General features: G+C 40.0%; 1 protein-coding gene across 5 annotated transcripts in view; it reads right to left on the minus strand.

The window, feature by feature from the left end:
• SASH1 (SAM and SH3 domain containing 1) overlaps window positions 1–20,087 on the minus strand; it is a 189,412-nt gene that overhangs the window by 44,789 nt on the left and 124,536 nt on the right. For 3 of the 5 annotated variants that reach the window (XM_053937994.1, XM_053937996.1, XM_053937993.1), the window contains exons 3-8: window positions 16,928–16,978; window positions 16,757–16,806; window positions 5,550–5,590; window positions 4,183–4,269; window positions 2,768–2,880; window positions 1,069–1,170 (exon numbers count right to left, since the gene is read on the minus strand). In XM_053937994.1, the coding sequence (XP_053793969.1) occupies window positions 1,069–1,170; window positions 2,768–2,880; window positions 4,183–4,269; window positions 5,550–5,590; window positions 16,757–16,806; window positions 16,928–16,978 (444 nt within the window). Of the gene's footprint in view, window positions 1–1,068; window positions 1,171–2,767; window positions 2,881–4,182; window positions 4,270–5,549; window positions 5,591–6,417; window positions 6,483–16,756; window positions 16,807–16,927; window positions 16,979–20,087 lie in introns of those variants that run through there. The other 2 variants (XM_053937995.1, XM_053937998.1) reach the window with 2 other exon arrangements.

The raw sequence follows: 20,087 nt of genomic DNA on the forward strand, positions 1-20,087 counted from the left end.
TCAGGAGAGTTAGGATCCTTCCTTCTTTATTCTTTGCACATTTTTGATATATCAGAACAGAGTATAAGGCAATATCAGTTCCCCTCTGCTCCAGTGTAACTAAAGATGGGCATATTTTTTTGAACACAAACAACAAAATCTTTCTCTGCCACCAAATATGTTAAGCATCTCATAAAATGACATTGCATTCCTTTTTTCGTTTAGGAAGGAGGAGCTAGCTGGCTGCTGCAGTTAGCAGGAAATTCCATTGACAATAAAATAAATAAATCAACCAATCATCTCAAAAGCCTATGATTCAATTATATGGGATACAAAGAGCTTGAATTTGACAGTCAAATGTGTTCTTCTCTAAGATTTATCTGTGAACTTCCAATTAGAAAATTGAAGTGGAATAAACTACTCAGTAAAAATGAAGATATCTGAAAGGAAAAATTAATTAATTCAGTATGGCATAACACAAAGACTGTCTGGTGCCCATAAAAGCAACAGAAGTTAAACGGCTCAGAAGCAAAAAAAAAAAAAAAAAAAAGGGAGGAAAGCTGCCTTACTGTTTATGGATCTGACAAAAGCCACAAACTCTGGGCTGTGAGTTTGCAAATGCAGAGACAGAAGTGTTTGAAGGCAGCAGGCAGCTAACACTTAAGCCAGATCCTCATCTAGAATGTATCAACAAGGGTTAGTAAAGTCTGAGAAACTCTACTGGTGAATCAACAACTTCCCTCTAAATGACCTAAAAGCCCTTTACTGTGCATTTTGAAACAAGGGGATTTTTGCCTGGGACAACGTGTGTTTCAAAAGCTCAGGGACAAAGGGGTGAGATTAAAAAAAAAAAAAAAGAGAGAGAGATAATACATTATACAATAAGACTGTTGAAGTCTATGACAACAGATTTTGAAAATCTAAAATGCAAGTTAAAGATTCTCTGCAGACTGAACAGAACATCACAAGGTCAATGATATATTATCTATTAAGGAAATTGTCAGGTAAATCAGGATATTTCAGTACTTCAATGAAAGAATTAAAATATTAAATTACACTGGGGAGCTATATCACAATGACAGTACTTACATTACAATTGGAAGACCCATCAAGTGTTGAGTAAGAACCATCAGGCCATTCTGTAGCATCTGTAGTGCTCAATTGCCTGTGCTGGGCTTCATATTCTTTCAACTGAATTTTGGAAAGACAGAAAGAACATTTTCCAGTGACAAGAGATCAATCTTCATTAATATAGCAAGAATTAATGTAATTTCATTTTTTCCCCCTGTATTATTGTGGATCTGGGAAAATCTGAATTTTTCCACTGCATGCCTCACTTATTCAAAATAAATTGTCCAACAACCAGAAGTATTAAAATTGAGTTGCTAGGTTTTTTTTTCTTAGAAGGAAATGATCTCTAAATACTGACATTTTATGACCTATTGTTGGTAAAACATAAAATACACGTCCCCATCTCAGAGGCAGAGTTTACAGTGGACAGACTAAGTCAGAATGACTTGCCAATTTCCTTCATAAAGAAAATGATCTGCAGTAAAGTCTAGGAACCATCCTCTGTAACTAAAAAAAAAAATTATTTCTCCCATTGTTCAATAAAAGGCTTCAGATAAAACCAGTACTACAGGAGTCAAAGTGTGTAATGATCAAGAACTGGTATTTAAAAAAAACAAGGCTATTGCTAGTAGCTCAGACCACTAGAGGGAAACTTTACCAGCCCATATATGAACTATCAGATTAGGTACTACCCTTTCACCCCACAAAACTAACAGCAGAGAAGAAAAAGAATTTGCAATATTCCAACACAGTAATTTTTAAATCTTGCATTTTTTTCATTGTATGATTTCCAGCAAAGCAATATTTTCTTCAGATTATAACAAATTTATATTCTACAATAATCTATTTCACGATGTAGTATATCAGTAAGGATATTTATCTGACTGCCAACCAATGTAAATTATGTTTTGTCTAATGGAGCACATACACAACACCCTGTGTTCCATCACAGAATTTTACACAAAGGTTGTGTTGAAACTTTAACCCTCTTTTGGGCTCCTGAGCAATTAAAACCTTGACCCTATCACTGCACAAATGCAATACTTTATTGTTCTTTTTCTTGTGGTTTATTAACATTTAGAGTTTGTAAAGAAACACTTGTGACAGCCACCCTAAGTATAAAAAAAAAAACATATCTGTGTTGTACATTTGGCATAATGATATATGCCAAAAATTGCTGAATATGTTTTCTTGAATGTTATTAAAGTAAAACATCAACTTTTTGGCTAAGAAATAAGCATGAACAATTTTAGCTTAAAGGAAAATAGTAAGAAATAGATGTGTTTTGAATTGAGTAAGGCAAGCTCAGCAAAACCTGAAGCATTTATATTGGTATTTAAACAAACCTATGAACATAATAAATAAGAGCTAGTACAAGTCAGAGAGATTCTTCTCCCTCACTTTAGACAGCAGCAATGAAAAAGTCTACACTTAATCTTTTCTCTGATTAGCACCTTTTATTGTTAATGGAGAGAAGCAATGCATTTAGGACTCAGCTTACCACGTGCTGGATATCCATTTCTGGTTGAGCTAAATCTCACTTTTCCCAATAAACAAAGGAATTCCTATCTAATTTATGCTACCATTGCAATAGGGCAAACAGGCAGGCTTTTTCCACCTTCCTCTATGTTTTGTGAATGAAGCAAAATTCCAGATCAATACATCCTACGGTCTAAAACATGTTTGTCAAGGAGATTGAAGTATGCACATATCTTACCCTAGCAAGTGCTTCCTCAATGGTGATCATCTTTTCTTTCACCATCATCATCAGCTGGATCCGTTCTTCATCACTCATTGTGATCTCACTGGCCACATAACCAACATCCTCTCCTGCACAAAAAAAAAGCACAAATATTTTAAGCACACGTAAGAATTCATGCACAGGGCAGGGTACATTGAAACTGGATTTTACACAGAGCTCTAAAATCTGGTTGCCACGTGGATCTGGCTGGCCAGAAACAGACCCTCCCCAGAGCAGGCTAATGGTATGATTTCAAAGAACATAATGATTTTGAAGTAACTGAGAAATAAAAGGAAGTAATTTAGAACTAAAAAATGAAGTCTACTTTGACACTGAAAGCAAGCAAGCACGAAAAGGAGAAATAAAAACTGACCATCATCACATGGCTATTGACCCTGAAAGACAAGAATTAAAAGAGGAGGTACTAATGCTGGAAAAGTCAAGCTCTCAGCCTTGAGGAATACTGGAATCAGCTGCCAGAACTTGCCTGTTTAGGAATGGTGTGCTGGGCCCTTGCAGCTCTCTGCTGTGAACTGGCCACTGCTTGTGATCTATCCAGACTAGCTAATCACCCACTAAGCTGGCACACAGTGCTAGATGTGTTGCACTCTCAACTACTTCTCCTTCTGGTATGTGCTTAGCATGTCAGCACAGACAGTTAGGACTTGCCTCGAGAACCAGCAAGGACCCACACTTAACTGGAAGTGTGTCCCCTTTGGAATTACTAAATGGGCTTTTGTCATCTTTCACAATCTACCTGAACACAGACAGAGAAGCATCTGTTTGCAACATAAGAAGCTAACAGATACCCATGGGGGACCGGAAATTTTCTGTGTGAAAAGAAATACTTAATGCAATCCACAGCTGCATCTTTTGCAGAAGGACTAGAGAAAGACACCTCTCGGTTTAAGTGGGATCAATCCTACATTTGCACTGGTCACCAAAGACACTTTTACTGCTTCTTCTTGTAGTGTCTTCTACAATGACAGGCTGGATTCAAGCCTAAAGCAAACAGGTCAAAGTAACAAAATGCCAAAGAAAGGAGAAATATCCTTCTAATTTAAACAGAACAATATTTCTCTCATCAAGTCAGGACTAGGGAAAAAAAACCAAGCATCTTGTTTAGGTACATGTATTACTTATATATTAACTGCATCACTTTGTATGTGTGCCATCACTGACAGTCAGGAACAAAGGCAGCCCAGCCTCATCTCTGCAGTCTCAAGAATTTGACTTGTCATTTTGAGCACTGTCACAGTGAACCAAACCTGTAACACTTCCAGAGCCACAGATCCCAGATGCCACACTATGACAAATGCATTTTATTCCTTTGTGATGCTGGCTCCTTACATTTTATATGGATAGGATGTGCACTATTGAAAAAGCTTTACCTTTTGAAGTCTGCCTCATTAGTCCTTTCTGGTTCTTTCGGAAATTCTGCCAAAAAAACTTATTTTTCTTTTTCCAGTCTGCTTTCCCTAAATGAAAAGTGGAGCGGGAGGATGAGGGGAAAGGGAAAAATAATTTTAGAAAGAAACAATAGTTAGTAAATTCTAGAGAAGCTTTTAGACATTACATTGCATTTTTAAATCAGAAACAAGAATAAAAAAACATCAGATTTTCTGGTTTTCTTGATTTATTCTGCACTAGAACTATGTTGATGTAGCTATTTCAGGGTAATGCACATTCTTTTATAATTGCCAATGCTATAGAGGACTGAGATAAGCCAGTAACTTACATCTTTTTAATTATAAAAAGAAAATATTTTACGTTAATTTTGATGTCTGCTAAGTTGTTAATGTCAACTCTGGAAGTGTTTTGAAGTATTTTGTTGGTTTATTCTCTTTAACTGAATCACAATTATGCAGCCTAAGCCACATCCCAGATAAGTGATTTTCTAGTATATCTATGCATATCTATCAAGAAATGAAATAATTAAGATATATACACACACACGTTCTGCTACTTGGCATGAGATCATTAGCTACACCTGACTCGTGCTCTCTGTATGCATGGACTGTACAAGGCTGGGTCTCCATGTCCACAAGTACCAGATTTCCATATGGACTGATGACCTCAAAGATTTGCTCTAGAAAGAAAAATGGGACCTAGCTCAAGGTAGGGCATATATATCTGTGTTCTGTTGAATTAACCAGGGTGCATGCTATAAAGTTTATGTCACCTACAAATGAACATACTGTGCCTGATCTGGCAGAAATGCTACTGACAAAGAGCTATTAGTATTTAAGATCTTGCCCTGGATGACCGAGAGCTGAGCTTCCTGACTCTCTGAAATACTGTTTAACTTTAGACTGTGTGGACATGTCCCTAGAATAGCATTAAAAGCAAACAAAAAAGAAAAATCTCCCAAATTTATCTTTCTTTTCCAATAAGCAATTTCAGAAACAAAGAAAGAGACATTGGCATGACACAAACAAAAATAACGAAGAACTCCCATTATTTACTGGGGTGGTAATTTTTGGAATACAAAAGGACAGGCTAGCAGTGATCTAACATGCAAACATTTTCAATTCAATATAACAAATCAAAAGATGCATATTTATCACATGACAATGCTGGCTGGGCAGTTTTAATGATCACTGAGACACTCAGCATCAAACTGAAAGCTGCTGAGACTAGCCCTCCATCCACACAAATGTTGCTGACTTCTGCCAGCTCTTCACATCCCAGCACAAGCAAAACTCAAAAGCTGTTTAAGAATTCCATAGGAGTATCAAATAAAATGAAATATACTGACCTACAGAGCCTTCTTCTGAACTTGATTTATGAATGGACAGTCTAGAACACAAAAGAGAAATGGACTTATTGATGCAGGCTTTTCACATTTCAGGGGAGTTGTCTGGTTACAGTAAATTATAGTTTCCAAACAATATATCATGAGCTGTTTTCTCTTCCCTTTTCTCCCCAGTGCAGCAACATTTGGAAACGAAACGAAAACTGAACCTACTGCTCTGACCACAGTAAGTGAGTTTCCTTCTGAAATGTGCCCTTTGTGACCAGCATATAAAATATATATACTGACAGAAAACAGTGGTTAAGGAGTCCAAGGATTCCTCAGAAAAACATTTATTCACATTTGCATCTGCAAAACAGTAATTTTGCTGCCTTAGAAACTGTAGAACTGGGATGCTGCACTTGTTTAGCTGTACATCAGTTTTCAACCTATTTGGTTTTTATCTGACAATCTGTATAAGTATGTGCTCATTACATCTCCAGAAGCCACCATGTGGAAGACAGTAGTAGAGATTTAAAGACAAGGTGGAAAAAGTTTGTCCAGACCCTATGTAGTGCAACCATAACTGACTGGAGACTACAGCTTCTTTCTCCCAAATCCCTTCTGTGTGCTTTCTCACCAGTGTATTCTCCCTTCCTCAAAAGCTAGCTGGAGAGATTTAGCCAAGTCTAGAATATGGGCTTTACAAACAACCCACTAAAATAGCAAATATATCTTTTGTTCTTGGTCTTTATGTTCACTAAACCAGTTTTTCAGAATGGATTCTAACTCAGTGCCAACTCATTGTGGGATCTCTGATGAGACAACATCACCCCACTTCACTGCCTTTTTTCTCTGTCTGCATAAATGGAGCTAATAGAAAATACCAAACCTTGCATTATTATTTGAAGCCTTCCTGTGGCAATTGCCATTTAACCACACTGCAGCAAGGCAGTGAAATGACTTCTGCAAGCATCAAGGGCTTTGCAGGAGGCTCCATGTGCAAAGCATCACTGCAGTGTCTTTGCTGTGGGCTCGGCCCTGTGACACGCCAGTGTCCCATTGTGTGGTGGCTGTGTTGCAGCCATGCAGGGTGGAATCACACGCCACAGCATACCAAGGAGACCTCAAGCCAAATCGTTCCCTGAATGAAGCCATATAATAACACACACATGACACGCTCTTGTTGCTGTCCACGCACATTGTCTGCACGGGCTTCTTTAGCTCTCTCAGACCCCCAGCAGAGGGCAATAAAGAGTTTCTGATCAATTCACTAAACCACTTGAAGGGAAATTATAGTTCAAGCCAGGTTCAGAAGACGCAAGCAATTAATGGCCAACATCTTATAAGCAGGAAACACATGTGCATCAATTTGCAAAGGTATCATTAAAGGGGAAACAAGACAGTACAAAGTTTCAGTGTGATTCAGTAATTCATCTAGACAAGGAGGGTCTGGCATAGTGAAGCTCTGAAATAGAACCTCTTTAAAACTCAGACTGCTTAGAAATTTAATCCAGCACAAACTGCAAACTAATTGAGGTAAACAAACCTCAAATTTGTAGTGCACCAGGAGGAGGGAGACATTTAGTGTCTTCCTTGCTGGTGTCTACTCTTGAAGGGGAAAAGTCAGTAATATGCCACCAGATGCTTAATTTTTAAGAAGCCCGGTGAAAGATGAAAAATACAAACCCCATCGTTTCTGGATAAAAAATTTCCAGAAAAAGCCCTTCAAGAGGGCCAGGAATTAATCCAGATACTTCAAAGTAAAGTTGTCAGCAAGTATTTTTCTAAATAAAGGTAAATCAGATAAAAAAAGTATGTGGAATTGTATATGGAGATTTTTCTTTTTATGAAAGCCAAGCTCTGTTGGAACTGACAGAATTAATCTGCTACATGTTTTTTTATTTTAAATGAATTTAGTATCCATGAAAGGTACTAAATCACCATCCTTAGAAAATGAAATCTATTAATGATCAGAACTCTGCCTCACTAGTGAAATCACCCTTAAAGTGGAGAGGCAGTCTCTTGTGCTCTGTGGCCTCCAAATCCATTTTAATCCTCTTGCACACTTGCCAAAAATGATGCAAGTAAACAGCAGGTGTAGCAGCAACATTTGTGATGTGGACATCTGTTCAGTATGAGTTAGCCTGAGGCCACCAACTCATCATAAACTGGCCTCCAAAGAAGGGGAAGGGCAGTAGGAGCAAACATCTGACATGCCTGAACCAGAGGGGGTGAGGAGAAAAGCAGGACCCACAGCAAGCAGACCATCTTCTCATTTATTACCGATTTAAGAACTATGCTGAGTTTCATCAGAGGATGCAAATTCCAATTATCATTTCACGCATTCCTTCAAGAAGAAATCTTCCATGCCTGGGCTGACCTTGAAAATGCTAACAGCTGCTCTGAAGAGATGGAAATGCCAACAAAACTTACCACATAGTGCCTGATAAGGCACTTGCTTTTTAGTTCCACCTGACAATTCCGATGCTTAAAAATCCTTAGTGAAAGCAATCAAGCATTTTACTTCCTAGATGTCTGGTGAAAAACTCCAGACTACCTTGGTGTCGCTGTATGTTTGATTTGCAAATTACACTCCCTTAGTCTGTTAAATCTGCAGTGCTTCTGTGAACATGCACTGAAAGTGATTTGTGTTCTTCCATTCATAGACTGATAACTTGTACTGAAAGTTAATGATGCAGTGACACTTGGCAGAAGTTTCAGCACTGTGTGTCTGAAAGGGAGCCAAATGCCATTACTCCACCATTGAGGCCTTCATTTTTGTTGTGGTCTGATGTACAACTTCATTAGCAAGCTTTCACATGAAATGTACTCTGTCACCACATAAAGCAGAAGAAATGTATGGGTATATGTTCACACAGTGAGGAAGAAAACAAGATTTACAGCCAGAGGGAAGGAGTACTTTCTTATCAACCCATATTCTCTGGAAACGGGCAGGAGATGGGGTCAAAACTTTAATTCATTAATCTCACAAATCCAAAGCCATCTCCAGGCCAGTACATTGTGCCTCTTCGAGCCAAAGTGCTGAAATAAACAAATGAGAAAAAACCTCACAAAATCCAAAACAGAAATGGAGCTACTTTTGAGAGGACTCAGATATTACTGCCTTAGAGAGCTGATGGTTTGAGCAGAATTCAGTAAACTACATCAGGCCACTCAATGATCAGTGACACAAAATTTAGTAGCAACAGCTGGAGCAGAGTACCTGGACCAGGAACACATTGATTAGAAAGACTGGCTTAACAGAAATGGGTTTACATTCAACATTAAAGTGTTCAAGTATACAAACAAGATGGACACAAAAATCAGTCTTTCAAATGCTGGAGGTCTGCAAATGACAGAGTACCTGGGGATACCAGGTGGAAAAGGATGGCTGAGAAAAAACCTACATATTAATCCTAAAAGGTATAAGGATGGAAAATTCCAATGGCAGTACGAAGAATACGAAGAACAAATATATATGGGAATGGCTGTACAACCATCATTTTTCATGCTCAAGAAAGATAAATTCAAACTAGATGTGGTATAAGAGAAAGCTGTTAGAATAGACAGGAAACTGGACAGCTGATCTTACAAAAGAAAGCTAGAAAAGTTTTGTCTGTCAAATTGGAGAGCTGCAAGATTAACTTACTGTCTATTAATAAATCAGGCATAGGAACAAACAGACACATGCTGCAAAAAATTAGACAAGAGAAGCTAACATTTCCTATTTGGACAAACTGCCAACCGTAGGTAGAGAAAGGGAGAACAACTTAAAAAACTTATTTAACTGCTTTTACAGGAGACTGCTTGAAAGATAAGAGACCAGACCAGACATCTTAAACAGACCAGACCAGATATCATCATAAGGACTGCCTCTGGAGGGCACTTCTGGTTCTTGTTTTGCAGCCTGGGGACTTTGTAAGAGCAATGTCAAAGCCTGACATCTAAAATGGTATCTGAATCTATCTTTCCATAAAAGTGCTGCAATGGGGATAACACTGTTACACCTAAGCAATACCTTTGAAACTTGGAGGTGGTCTCCAAAACTTGGTGTGCAAGGAAGGCTCAATGCACACATTTGGGTCACAAGCCAACCAAGCCTGTCTGATTATTAAGACTGGTTTTAACTAGGCTACAGCTTTCCAGTTAACTCTTGACTGATTGTGACCTCAGACAGAAAAACACTGGGGCTAATCTTTCATAGTGGTTGATATTACAAGAGACGCAGTCATACGTGCCCCAGGAACGTGCTGGTACTCCATAGAACTGGGAAAAGAAACAAATGACACCATGCACTTTCATGAATGTGCCTGTTGAATTTTGAAATCTCATCATTCTCAACACAGAACAAATATGGGAACTGAGAATGATGGGCATTTATATTTTAAATGCAGATGTGCTTCAACAAATGTCCACGTGTCATTTATGGGCCATAAAATCCACAGGTGCATAGCACCATATGATGACGAAACCACTACTGTTACCATCTTCGATAAACTGATAGAGCCCCTCTCATTCCTTACCAACGATTATTTATAGTACTCTGTGGAAAATGGTTTACATGGGATTTTTAGTATATGAAATTTATGCATATTCAGAGCAGTGAATAAATCAATGCAAAAGCCCATGCTGGCTCTGCTGCAAAGCCATTTGGTTATCTGTGTGCACTAGAAATGGCCCACTTACATAATTAGTATGAAAAACTGACAGACTTGTAACTGCTCCTGACTGAATACAAGGTAATTTATCTAACTGGAGCTGGCGCAGGGAAGAAAATTGGCCTTTAGTATTTTTATCAAATTTGCATGAACCTGAAGAGAAAGGAGGCCTGCAAGGTTCTGACCTTGCTAGCACCACTGTGAGAAAGGGATGGAAAGCAAAGAGGTTTCATTCAATTATCTTCTCATTAGGTTTCCATAGCAATGGCTCTTTAAGCAGGTCAAAACTTTCTCAGTGGAAACAAACACTGAGCTGCTTGTGGACCGTGCATGTGTATGTGTACTCTGTAGCATCACCAGCGTGGAAGCCACCGCAGTGGTCCCGCGGGCTCGGTCCGTGGACTGGCAGCAGGCAGATGGGGGTACGCCATGTATTTAATAGTAGAATACTTGCTCCCAGCCAGGGGGCAGATAATTGCCAGCTAAAAACTCTTTGAAAGCAAAGAGCAGGGCCCAGCGCTGCAGGCAATGCTTCCTTCTTCTCTGTGTATTGCTCACTCCGTGCCATCTCAACTCGCTGTGACAAGTCAGACTTTCTTGTGAAATGTGCCCTTCATACTTCCTTGTACAAAATTACCAGGCTTGAAATCTTCTTCCAGCTGCTCAAAGGAGCACTGGTTTCCCTCCTCACGTGTCCCAGGCAGCGTTTGGCTGGCCTCTCACTCCCATTGTGTGGGTTATTGTGGGAGTTTCCTGCCCTACTTCTCTTGAGGAGGCTGTTTAAAGGCAGAATGAATAATTTGCCTTTGACTAAATCAGGCCTCAAACAAGTGAAAACAGGGCCATACACATTCACTGATTTTTTTTTTTTTAATTCCTGCAAGGACAAGGTATAAAAAAAAATGTATCTTAAGTTCAAACATCTCAAGTAAAAAAAGCTCTTACTTCTTCCAATATTCTTTTCCATTTTTAAACTATGCAAAAGGAAGAATTTATTCTCTTAGCTTAAATGCAGCCTTTAGCTACCTCATTTTGGAGGATTTGTTTGTTTTTTGCTTTGTTCTTCTCAGTTTCTGCCGTGTCTCTGCCTTACATCCTCTTTCAGACCTGCAATCCTCTTTCTTCGAAGATGAGCTTACAAATACTGCCAGAATTAATCTGAGCACTCTGAGAAGTTGCCAGAATCTAAGCTGATAGAATTAAAACCCCCCTATCCATGACCTGGAGGGATGATTTAATAACCTCCTGCATTCAGATCTTGACCTGCAGTTTGGATGCTGCAGGGAAAGAAGACTAGGGAATCAAGTGTTAAAAACCACTGGCAAAGGCCAGTAGATGAGTGTACCAAAGGGGGCAGAATTGAGGCTTGGATTAACCTTTCTGCAGCTTTCACTGAAAACCATTGTGGAAAACAGGAACACTGAAATGCAGGCTCTCTCCCAGCCTTAGGTTGATACAGAGTTCCAGTTTATACCATGGGACACTGGAATGGCTGTACTATGGCACATTCATTGCGAAATGTTCTCAAAAACAGATTCAGTCAATCGTGTCTCCTGCAGTGACAACAGATTCAATGCAGACAGCAGCCACTTGTACTATGGCCTTACTGCTTGCCTGCTAACAACCTCGGAGAAAGCCATTAACGCCCGAGGAGCCTACAGCCCCTGCCGTGACATTCCCAACAAGTCACCAGAGATCTGGCCAAACTGTATGAATGGGACGCATGAGTGGCTCGGTACATCCTGCACACACACAGGGTGACAGCCATTCGCCCTCAGGAGCAGCTGAAGTAGGGAGCTGAGGTGCAGCTGCCAGAAGCACAGCAGCTCCCCCATGCCGGGGGAATGCAAAACCCCTGAGCAATGCTGCCCTGTGTCACCTGCACCCCACACATGCCTGCTTTTCTCCTTCTGTCTGACATATATGTTTCTGGCCGGTTCCCTGCTCTGGCAGAGTCTCAGATTTAGGTCTTGAGTATCCCAGGGTCAAGAACGTTTGAACTGTACTGAGCCACAGCGTGAGGAGTACAGCAGGATGAATTGTGGCACTTGATATGAAGGGTGACCATTTACTGGTCAGAAGTGCACTTGAGTGGTACAGTTCAAGAAAGTGCAGGTGATCCACATAGGAAGTGACAATTCATAAAACCCACTGCAACACAAAGGTAGTGGGAATGACTGAAACATCAGATACATGACACAACTGTTACCTCATACATTGTTTTCATCCTTCCTTTCTCTAGCAACTCTTAAGAAAAATATTAGTCTATAGGAATGTCTGTACCTCATCCTATTTGTATGCAGTGCTCCCAAGTCTCTCACCCACTTCCTTTTCTTTCCCAGCAGATCTCAGATACACCACATCTGAAACACAGGCTGATGGAGCAGTGACAGCAAACAGATCTATTTCCAAAGAGGGAAAACACACAACTTCCTTTCTGCAACATCCCCCCAGTTTTTCTAAAAACAGGATGAGAGTCAGGATGCAGAAGCCTGAGTTCAGGGGACTGGGTTTAACCTGGATTTCCTGGCAAACATGCAGAACTCATCAGTCTGTCATGTAGACTTAAATGCTCAAAAATGGGAACAGGCTAAAACTTGGTTACATTGTTTAAATGCTCTGTTTACAATTATGAGAAAACCCTGCTCAGTCCCTTATCTGAGTAAACATCCTTGGGGTGTTGCCATCTCTTCAAAATAATAGGAATTGTATATACAATACATCCCCAGATGAACATGGTACGGGGTCAGAGAAGTAACAGTAATTGCTAAAGAACACATTTACTGCATGTTTTCTACACTAATGATTCTTCCAGCAAAAGCAGAAGTCAATGTGTCTGTAAAGAAGCACATGTGGTTCTGGGGAGATTTTTGTTTAAAATTAATAATATCACTGTTAAAGATGCTGTTGCCACTTTACTGAAGGCACACTGAGAAACAGCGAAATTACACTAGCACCACAACTGTCAGCAAGACCACAGTTTAAAAGATGGAAATCTTGGGAAGGGCAGAGGGAAGTGAAATTTATTATTCAGAGAAGAAAGCTACAAATACCTCATTCCATGCTCTGCATTAGTTGCTGAATGTGACATAACTTAGAAACCTGGCAAACTGTTTCAAATTACAGAAGGAACTCCATCCAGTGAGGCCAAAAAAAAACAAACCAGAGCAGTTGTGAAGCAAAGCTTGAACAAACACGACTTTATTTTCTGTTGTTTATGGCTAGCTTTTCAGGCCACATCAGTACCCTTGCTGTTATTCACATAAATCTCAGAGGCTTTTGCCTCTGAGTGAAGATTTTTCTTTCTTTGTCAGAACCAATCAAACAAAGGCATATTTGGTAGGACACATATAATGCACTGGGCAGGTTCACATATGCAGTCTTTTTTTGTAGCTTCATCTAATTAACAGGAACAGTGTTGCTAGCAACAGCAGAAGGTAGTATTGCCCCAGATGCCTTAGAGGGTGAGGGGTGATGACAATGACTCACAGTGACAAACATTTCTGCCTCCAGGCTCATTTAATCCCTTTTGCCTGCCTACAAACTCTGCTGCTGCTCATCTGTGTTAGAGCACATCACTCACTAGACAGATACTTGTTGAGCAACTTGTTGGACTGAGGGCACTGACTAATTCTGCACTGACTTTACACCAGACCGGGCAGCAGGGTTAGTAAGATTCAAGGCAAGACTCAACATACACTTCTTGTCCACACAAACAGGATTTTTTCCTACCACAGACCACCAAGGTTAATCTGTTTTCAGTGTGGCGTACAGTGGAGCCTGTTGGGCTCTCTCTTCCAGCTGAGCAGCACAGAAAAGGAAAACCAAACCAGGTTAAAGCAAATATTGCTCTTCCCAGGTTCCCTCAAAGCTGCTTTCTGTCTGGAATGTCTAAACTCTGGCAAATCAAACAACCATCCAGATGTGTTATTTTAAAACTTTAGACTTTGGTAGCATTAAGCTGTAGGGTGTGCAGGCAGCAGTGCTGGATGAGGGTGCTATTGAGAGTGACCATATTCCAGCCAGACACTTGCTCTCTACTTATTTTAGTAGGGATTTTTCCTTGGGTCTGCCCTTATTTTTTAAAGCAACCTGCTCAGAACACCAGACCAGAAACAACTTCACCCTAGGAAAACATTTTCAATATGTAGAATTATAACTGTTCTTGGATCAGCTCTTACTTGTGGAAGAGTACTCAAAAAACCACTTTTTTCCAGCTCCTGAAAGTCTGTATGTCGAGTTTTGAACAAATCTTTCCTTTCATCCCCCAAATCTTTTATGAATATGAGAAACCAATGTACATCTGCATCAAGTTTCATATTTGGCAAACTAGTCTTCTTACAACAAAAGAAGTTTTGTAGAAGGTTTACCACACATCCTTCATGCAGCATAAGAGTGACATAAAAACTGTGTCCCCAAAGACACAAGCGTCCATGCCTAGTAGCATGCCCACACAGAAAATTCAGATGAAAGCCATATACTGAACACCACAAAAATCCCTGGAGCCAACACAACATCCTTCCCTGAAAAATATCAAATTCAGCATGTAAGTAGCAAATACAGGTGTATTGGATGGGCTTGAACTGGTCATTTTTCCTGCAGATCAGTTTTATGAACCCTGCCTCCCTGTAAGGGGCAATTTCTGTGACAATTCAGCATTCCAGGCTAGAGAGGTGAAGCCAACACTGATATGGCAGGCTGTCACAAATAGGCACAGACTTGTATAATTTCAGGTTTCAATAATTTGTACAGTATTGAGTAGATACAATTTGTTATTTTCAACATCTTGTCCAATTATCATGCATCACATGGCCTTGCTTCTTATTGTGCAAGTATCTGGCACAACCTGTCCTGCACCAGTTTCATATATATGATCAGGTTAATCACATACACTGTTCTACAAATCCTCAAATGGCACACTTCCATTCTTGAAAGGTCCATAAAAATCACATGTCCCTTTCATCTGAACTAAGATAATATAATTTCCTTTCAGTGAGATAAATGGGCTGTCTCAGAGGAGTCACTCAGGAGATTTTTTGCTGATACTGTCTTCTCACTCAGTTATTTGTGGTAGAACACCTACATAGAGGCACAACTTAGGAAGCTGGCTAGAACTGGTAGGTGGAGTTTTTTCCGAGTTGTGTGCTGTCCTCCTGCAGAAGCTTCATCTCATTATTACCTGAGGTGGGATTATGATATTTACCCATGGGTAAAGTGCTTTGAGGCTGAGAGAGAAGTTGTATGATTATAGGATAACCTTGCAGGTTTACTTCCCAGATTACAGTTCCCATCTACTTGGCACTTCTGGTTTCATTATAATGTTGGACAGCCACATATCCTTCAAAGATTCTTTTCCATATATGAGTACCAGAAGCACAAAGTATTAAACCCTTCTCTTTTTACCAGCATGTAATATGGGGACAGTGATGGTACCCAAGGTAATTCACCTTATCTGTCTTAGGCTGTTTTGAAAATGAGCATCTACCTCAAGCAAACCATCTCTGCTTTTCTCTTTGAGTGATGAAACAAGAGAAGGCACCTCTAAAAGACAATATATAATGTTCTGAGACCTTTAGCATGAATCAGCTTCCAGACAAGGCCAAAGGAAGCCCTTAAGCAGTTGTTCGCTACCATACAACTGACTTCTATATGGTCAGTGCCCAGCAAAGTCCCATACACTGCATCCACCAAAGATTGCTCTGAGACTGACAGTCCTTCTAAAGAACTAGCAAAAGCAAGAAACCTTCCTATTACTGCCCAGTGGTGAATCACTCAAGGATATTCAAATGTGGGACTATAAAAACCTTACAAAAGCACGTGCCATCACAAATGAATTCCATGTAGTCCCTCTGTACTCATCCAGCTGGCACTACCCCATGGAAGTGCAGGCAATTGGACACAGAGTGTCAGTTAGTTGTCTTCATGCACCACTGCACGTTACCCTCAGCAGCAGGGATCCAAGATCTTGGGATCAAAGGAAGGAGGCACAGAAAACAAGCACACACATTGCAGCAGGAGGTGACAGTAAACAGAAACCCTCTCAGTCCTCACAGAGAGGTTTTCATTAAGGATGCTAAAATTAAAGCTCCTTTTAACTTGGTTTTAAGTACTTCATGCCCTTGGCACCTTCTTCAAAAGCACAGTTACAAACTCAGGAGTGCACAGGAAAAGGAACACGATGGAAGTCTGTAACTCTCCCTTCCCGTCACCTGTCTTTTTTTGGCTGCATTTAGGTCTAGTCAAAGAAAGTAATTTTTAAGGCAGGCATAATTTGCAGAGAATGTGAAATCACTGATGTTCCTCAGAAATGACTACCAGTCATCTTGATGTATGCCCCCAAGTGCTCACAGAAAAGAGAAACAATAATCCTCCTCTGACACAAAACCCCAAAATAATAGAAGGCCAAAAGTGAGGAAGAGAAGGAACAGGTTCAAAAACAGTTTTCATTTATGGTGCCTGGATCTGAAATCTAGGTACATCAGTACAATCTAAAAGTAATTTACTCTAAGGAAAAAGAAAACATACCAAATTCCCCCTCCCTCCTTTCTCACTTCTTGTGCTTTCACTTACTTTCTTTCAGTGTCAGGTGTTGATGTGGTGCTGCTGAGACCAAGTGACTCCTGCAAGAGAAAATATGCAGCACTGAGAGCAGGCACTAGAGAAGCTTTTACCCAGTTAATGCAGAATATCAAATCAAAGAACAAACAAACAAAAGTTGATGATCAAAATCTAAGTGCTTACCTCAATCTGGGATCGCAGCTGTAGAGATGTGGGGCTGGTATCAGGTTTCTCCTAAAATACAACAAATATCAAGTTAGTGAAATATCCAAACACCAGAAAGAAGAAATATGAAGGAGGGAAAAAGGGAAAAGAGAGTAACAGAACCAAGAACTATTTCAAAATAGTTGATACAAGAAATATTAACTACTCTAGAAAGAACTGCTTTCAGGATAAATTCTGAAATAATCCAGTAAAACAGCTAATTTCATACTTATCACTGCAGAACACAGAAAGTAAAGACTTTTGCCAGACTGAAGTAATTCAAAACAAAATAGAAAGAGGGGTGTTTTATTTTCACTAGATCACCGCACAATTTGTTAGATAAGTTCAAGTGCAATTTCCAAGAAATCACCTTCAGGAAAAATTTGGCATTAAAAGATAATTCTCTGACAAAAAAATACTGAGAGGATGCAGATACCTTTCATCAAGGCTAGCTTCTCACACAGAAGCATGTCAACAGTATGGAGTTCAAACCACTTTTCTACAAACATTTAGGATATAACCATCCACTCTAGAACTCAATTATCCAGGCTGTCTTTGCCATTGATGGGGAGACACAGAAACTCCTACAGAACAACTTGCCTGACAGGTTTCAGCTACCTCAAGTTAGATGAGGGAGTCCCACTGGTGGTATCTAATTGAAGACTGCAAGCAACTGCTTAAAAGGCACGTACTATTAACATGTCTAGCTGAAATTACTGGGAAAACTCCAGTTAGAATGGAGGAAGATAATACAGTCATCAGTACTGAGAACTACACTTTGTTGGTGGATCTTCACGTGAAAATCATGGGATAAACTACTTATTCCTACTTTATTCTCAGCCAGCAAAGCGAATTCCGTAACTTACTCATCAGAGCTGGGTAAGCAGTGGTGTACACACTTCAAGAAAATAAAAAAAAGGACATGGATTTGTTTCTCAGTACTGAAGGAAGGACTTCTTTGTTCATGCATTCCTCAGCCTACATGTAAAACTCTTATCTCTGTGAAATTATACTTCCTATTCTTGTTGTTTACACAAAGGGTGACAAAATATTCTTGGGATTTAATTAAAAAAAAAAAATCAGGCACAGTTTTCTGTAAATGCAGCCTTTTAATACTAAACAGGAACTTACTACTGACTGCTATGAGGTGGTGTTGGACTAACCCACTCAGGAAGTCTGCAAGACCTTGAGTAGAAAGGATCCTGCTCTGCCATCACACAACTGAGTCAGCTTGCACTGCTGGCCACAGGAGCCAGGGAGGGCACAGGATGGCTCATGGCTATGTCCTTGCTCATGTTCAAGGCTGACACCAGGTCACTGCCCTGCTGGTGATTTTTGTCTGACCATGCATTGTCTCCTCAGCTGCTTTTGCTGATTTTGTAGCACAAAAAGGGAAATGAAGTCCTTGAGTGAAAGTAGACGTGAAAAGGCGATCACGTTCACTTACTGAGAGATCCAACAGGACTCCTCTAGTCAAACAGAAGCTGGACCAAGGCCAGGGAAATTCCAGAGATGTTCACAGATAAGAGAAATTAAATTAGCTACTTGGCACCAGGCATCCCTGGTGCAACTTTCTGCATTAGTTCTGTCAAAAGGGAATCTAAGTTTTGCACCTGGAAAAGGCTGCAGGCACATTCCTCAAACACTCTCCAAGCCCTGCCTAGCTCTTTGCAAGGAGGGAGAGAAAGACGAGCTCCATGATCCAGACACTTGCCATTCATGAGCATCTCATTTGTCCATACTCTGCTGCACTGATGAGAAAAGGAACATTTCATCAGTTTTATGTCACAGTTTCATTATGCCAGTCAGGAGAACCCACCACGTCCCCCAACAGGCCTTCAGATCCTAAGCTCCTGATGATTTATCCGCTGTCTTAAAAAGCTGCTTTGCTTCAAGTGTTTTGGTTTTTTTTTTATTTTTTAAATATAGTCGTTTTGTGTAAATTTGTGTAACTGCTTGAGCAGTTGCTCATGAAGCCTGAGACTACAATTACATGAAAAGTTCCTACTTTCAGCATAAAACTACTCAGTTGAACAGTCAGCTGCATCCCATGTAACTAAATCCTAAAAAACCTGACTGTATTTACTTTCTTTTTTCTCATTTGCTGTCAAGCTCACCCTGTTAGAACAGGACCTGTTTTATAGGACCAAGATGACTGTGGGGGGCAGAAGCAAGGACAACTTTCCTCTCCCTCCTCCTCCAACTTTGCAATGCTGGAATGCAAAACACCTGATGGTCCTACACTGTTTTGATTAATATTCCTACCTGCCTTTCCAGCAGAATGGTATTTTTTCTATTGCTATTTACACAAGAAACAAAAGAAAAATACGTGGGGAAATAGTACTTTCAACTAAACTTCTGGCTTAAATCTGTATCAGAGATCAGAGAACTTCTATCAGCCTTGAGCAATTCTATTTATTTTGGTTAAAATCCATTAAACCTCACTTTAAAATCCACAGGTTGTGTTGACTTTAATCCATCAGGATCAGGGCCCTTTTTTACCAAAGGCTAATTCTAGAAGGTTGAGCAAATGTACTGTTGGCATGTTCTCTAGCACGCTACATGATCTTTTCATGAAATATTTTTAAAGGTTAGTTTCATTAAAGTTCATCTTTCATCCTTCTGAGCCAAAACTTAAAAATGAAACTAAGGATAGGCTGGGCTTATAGAAACAGTGGCTGCAGTAAGAAACATCCCTAGCCTGCATTTCCAGAACTGTTGTCTAGACAAAGCAGGCATCAGAGCAATAGGTATCTTCTGTGTGAGCAGCCTTGCCGCCCCAGATAACTGCCCTCCATGTGTGCCCATAAAGCTTGTCTGAGATGTATCAGAAAATTCCTATCACCTAGATGCTACACAGTGTTCTGAAGAAACCCAATGATCTGCAAAAGTAACTGAATAAGTGCAGACTCCTTAAGCTACACTATTAAATCCAGTGTTTCCCAAAGGTGACTGATAATTTGCATGGTTTCTGGATTTAAGGAGCCCTAGGCAGGGCACCCATCCTGTACCCAGAAACTGTTGGTGCATATTGAATTTGTCCAATACACTATTAAAACCAGCAACTAAGATCTGAAGATTCTGGAGAAACTGAGATGTCCATAAATTGTATCCAGTCCCCAGGGAATATTAGATGGAA

This window comes from Vidua chalybeata, chromosome 3, assembly GCF_026979565.1.
Source record: "Vidua chalybeata isolate OUT-0048 chromosome 3, bVidCha1 merged haplotype, whole genome shotgun sequence".
Taxonomy (NCBI): domain Eukaryota; kingdom Metazoa; phylum Chordata; class Aves; order Passeriformes; family Viduidae; genus Vidua; species Vidua chalybeata.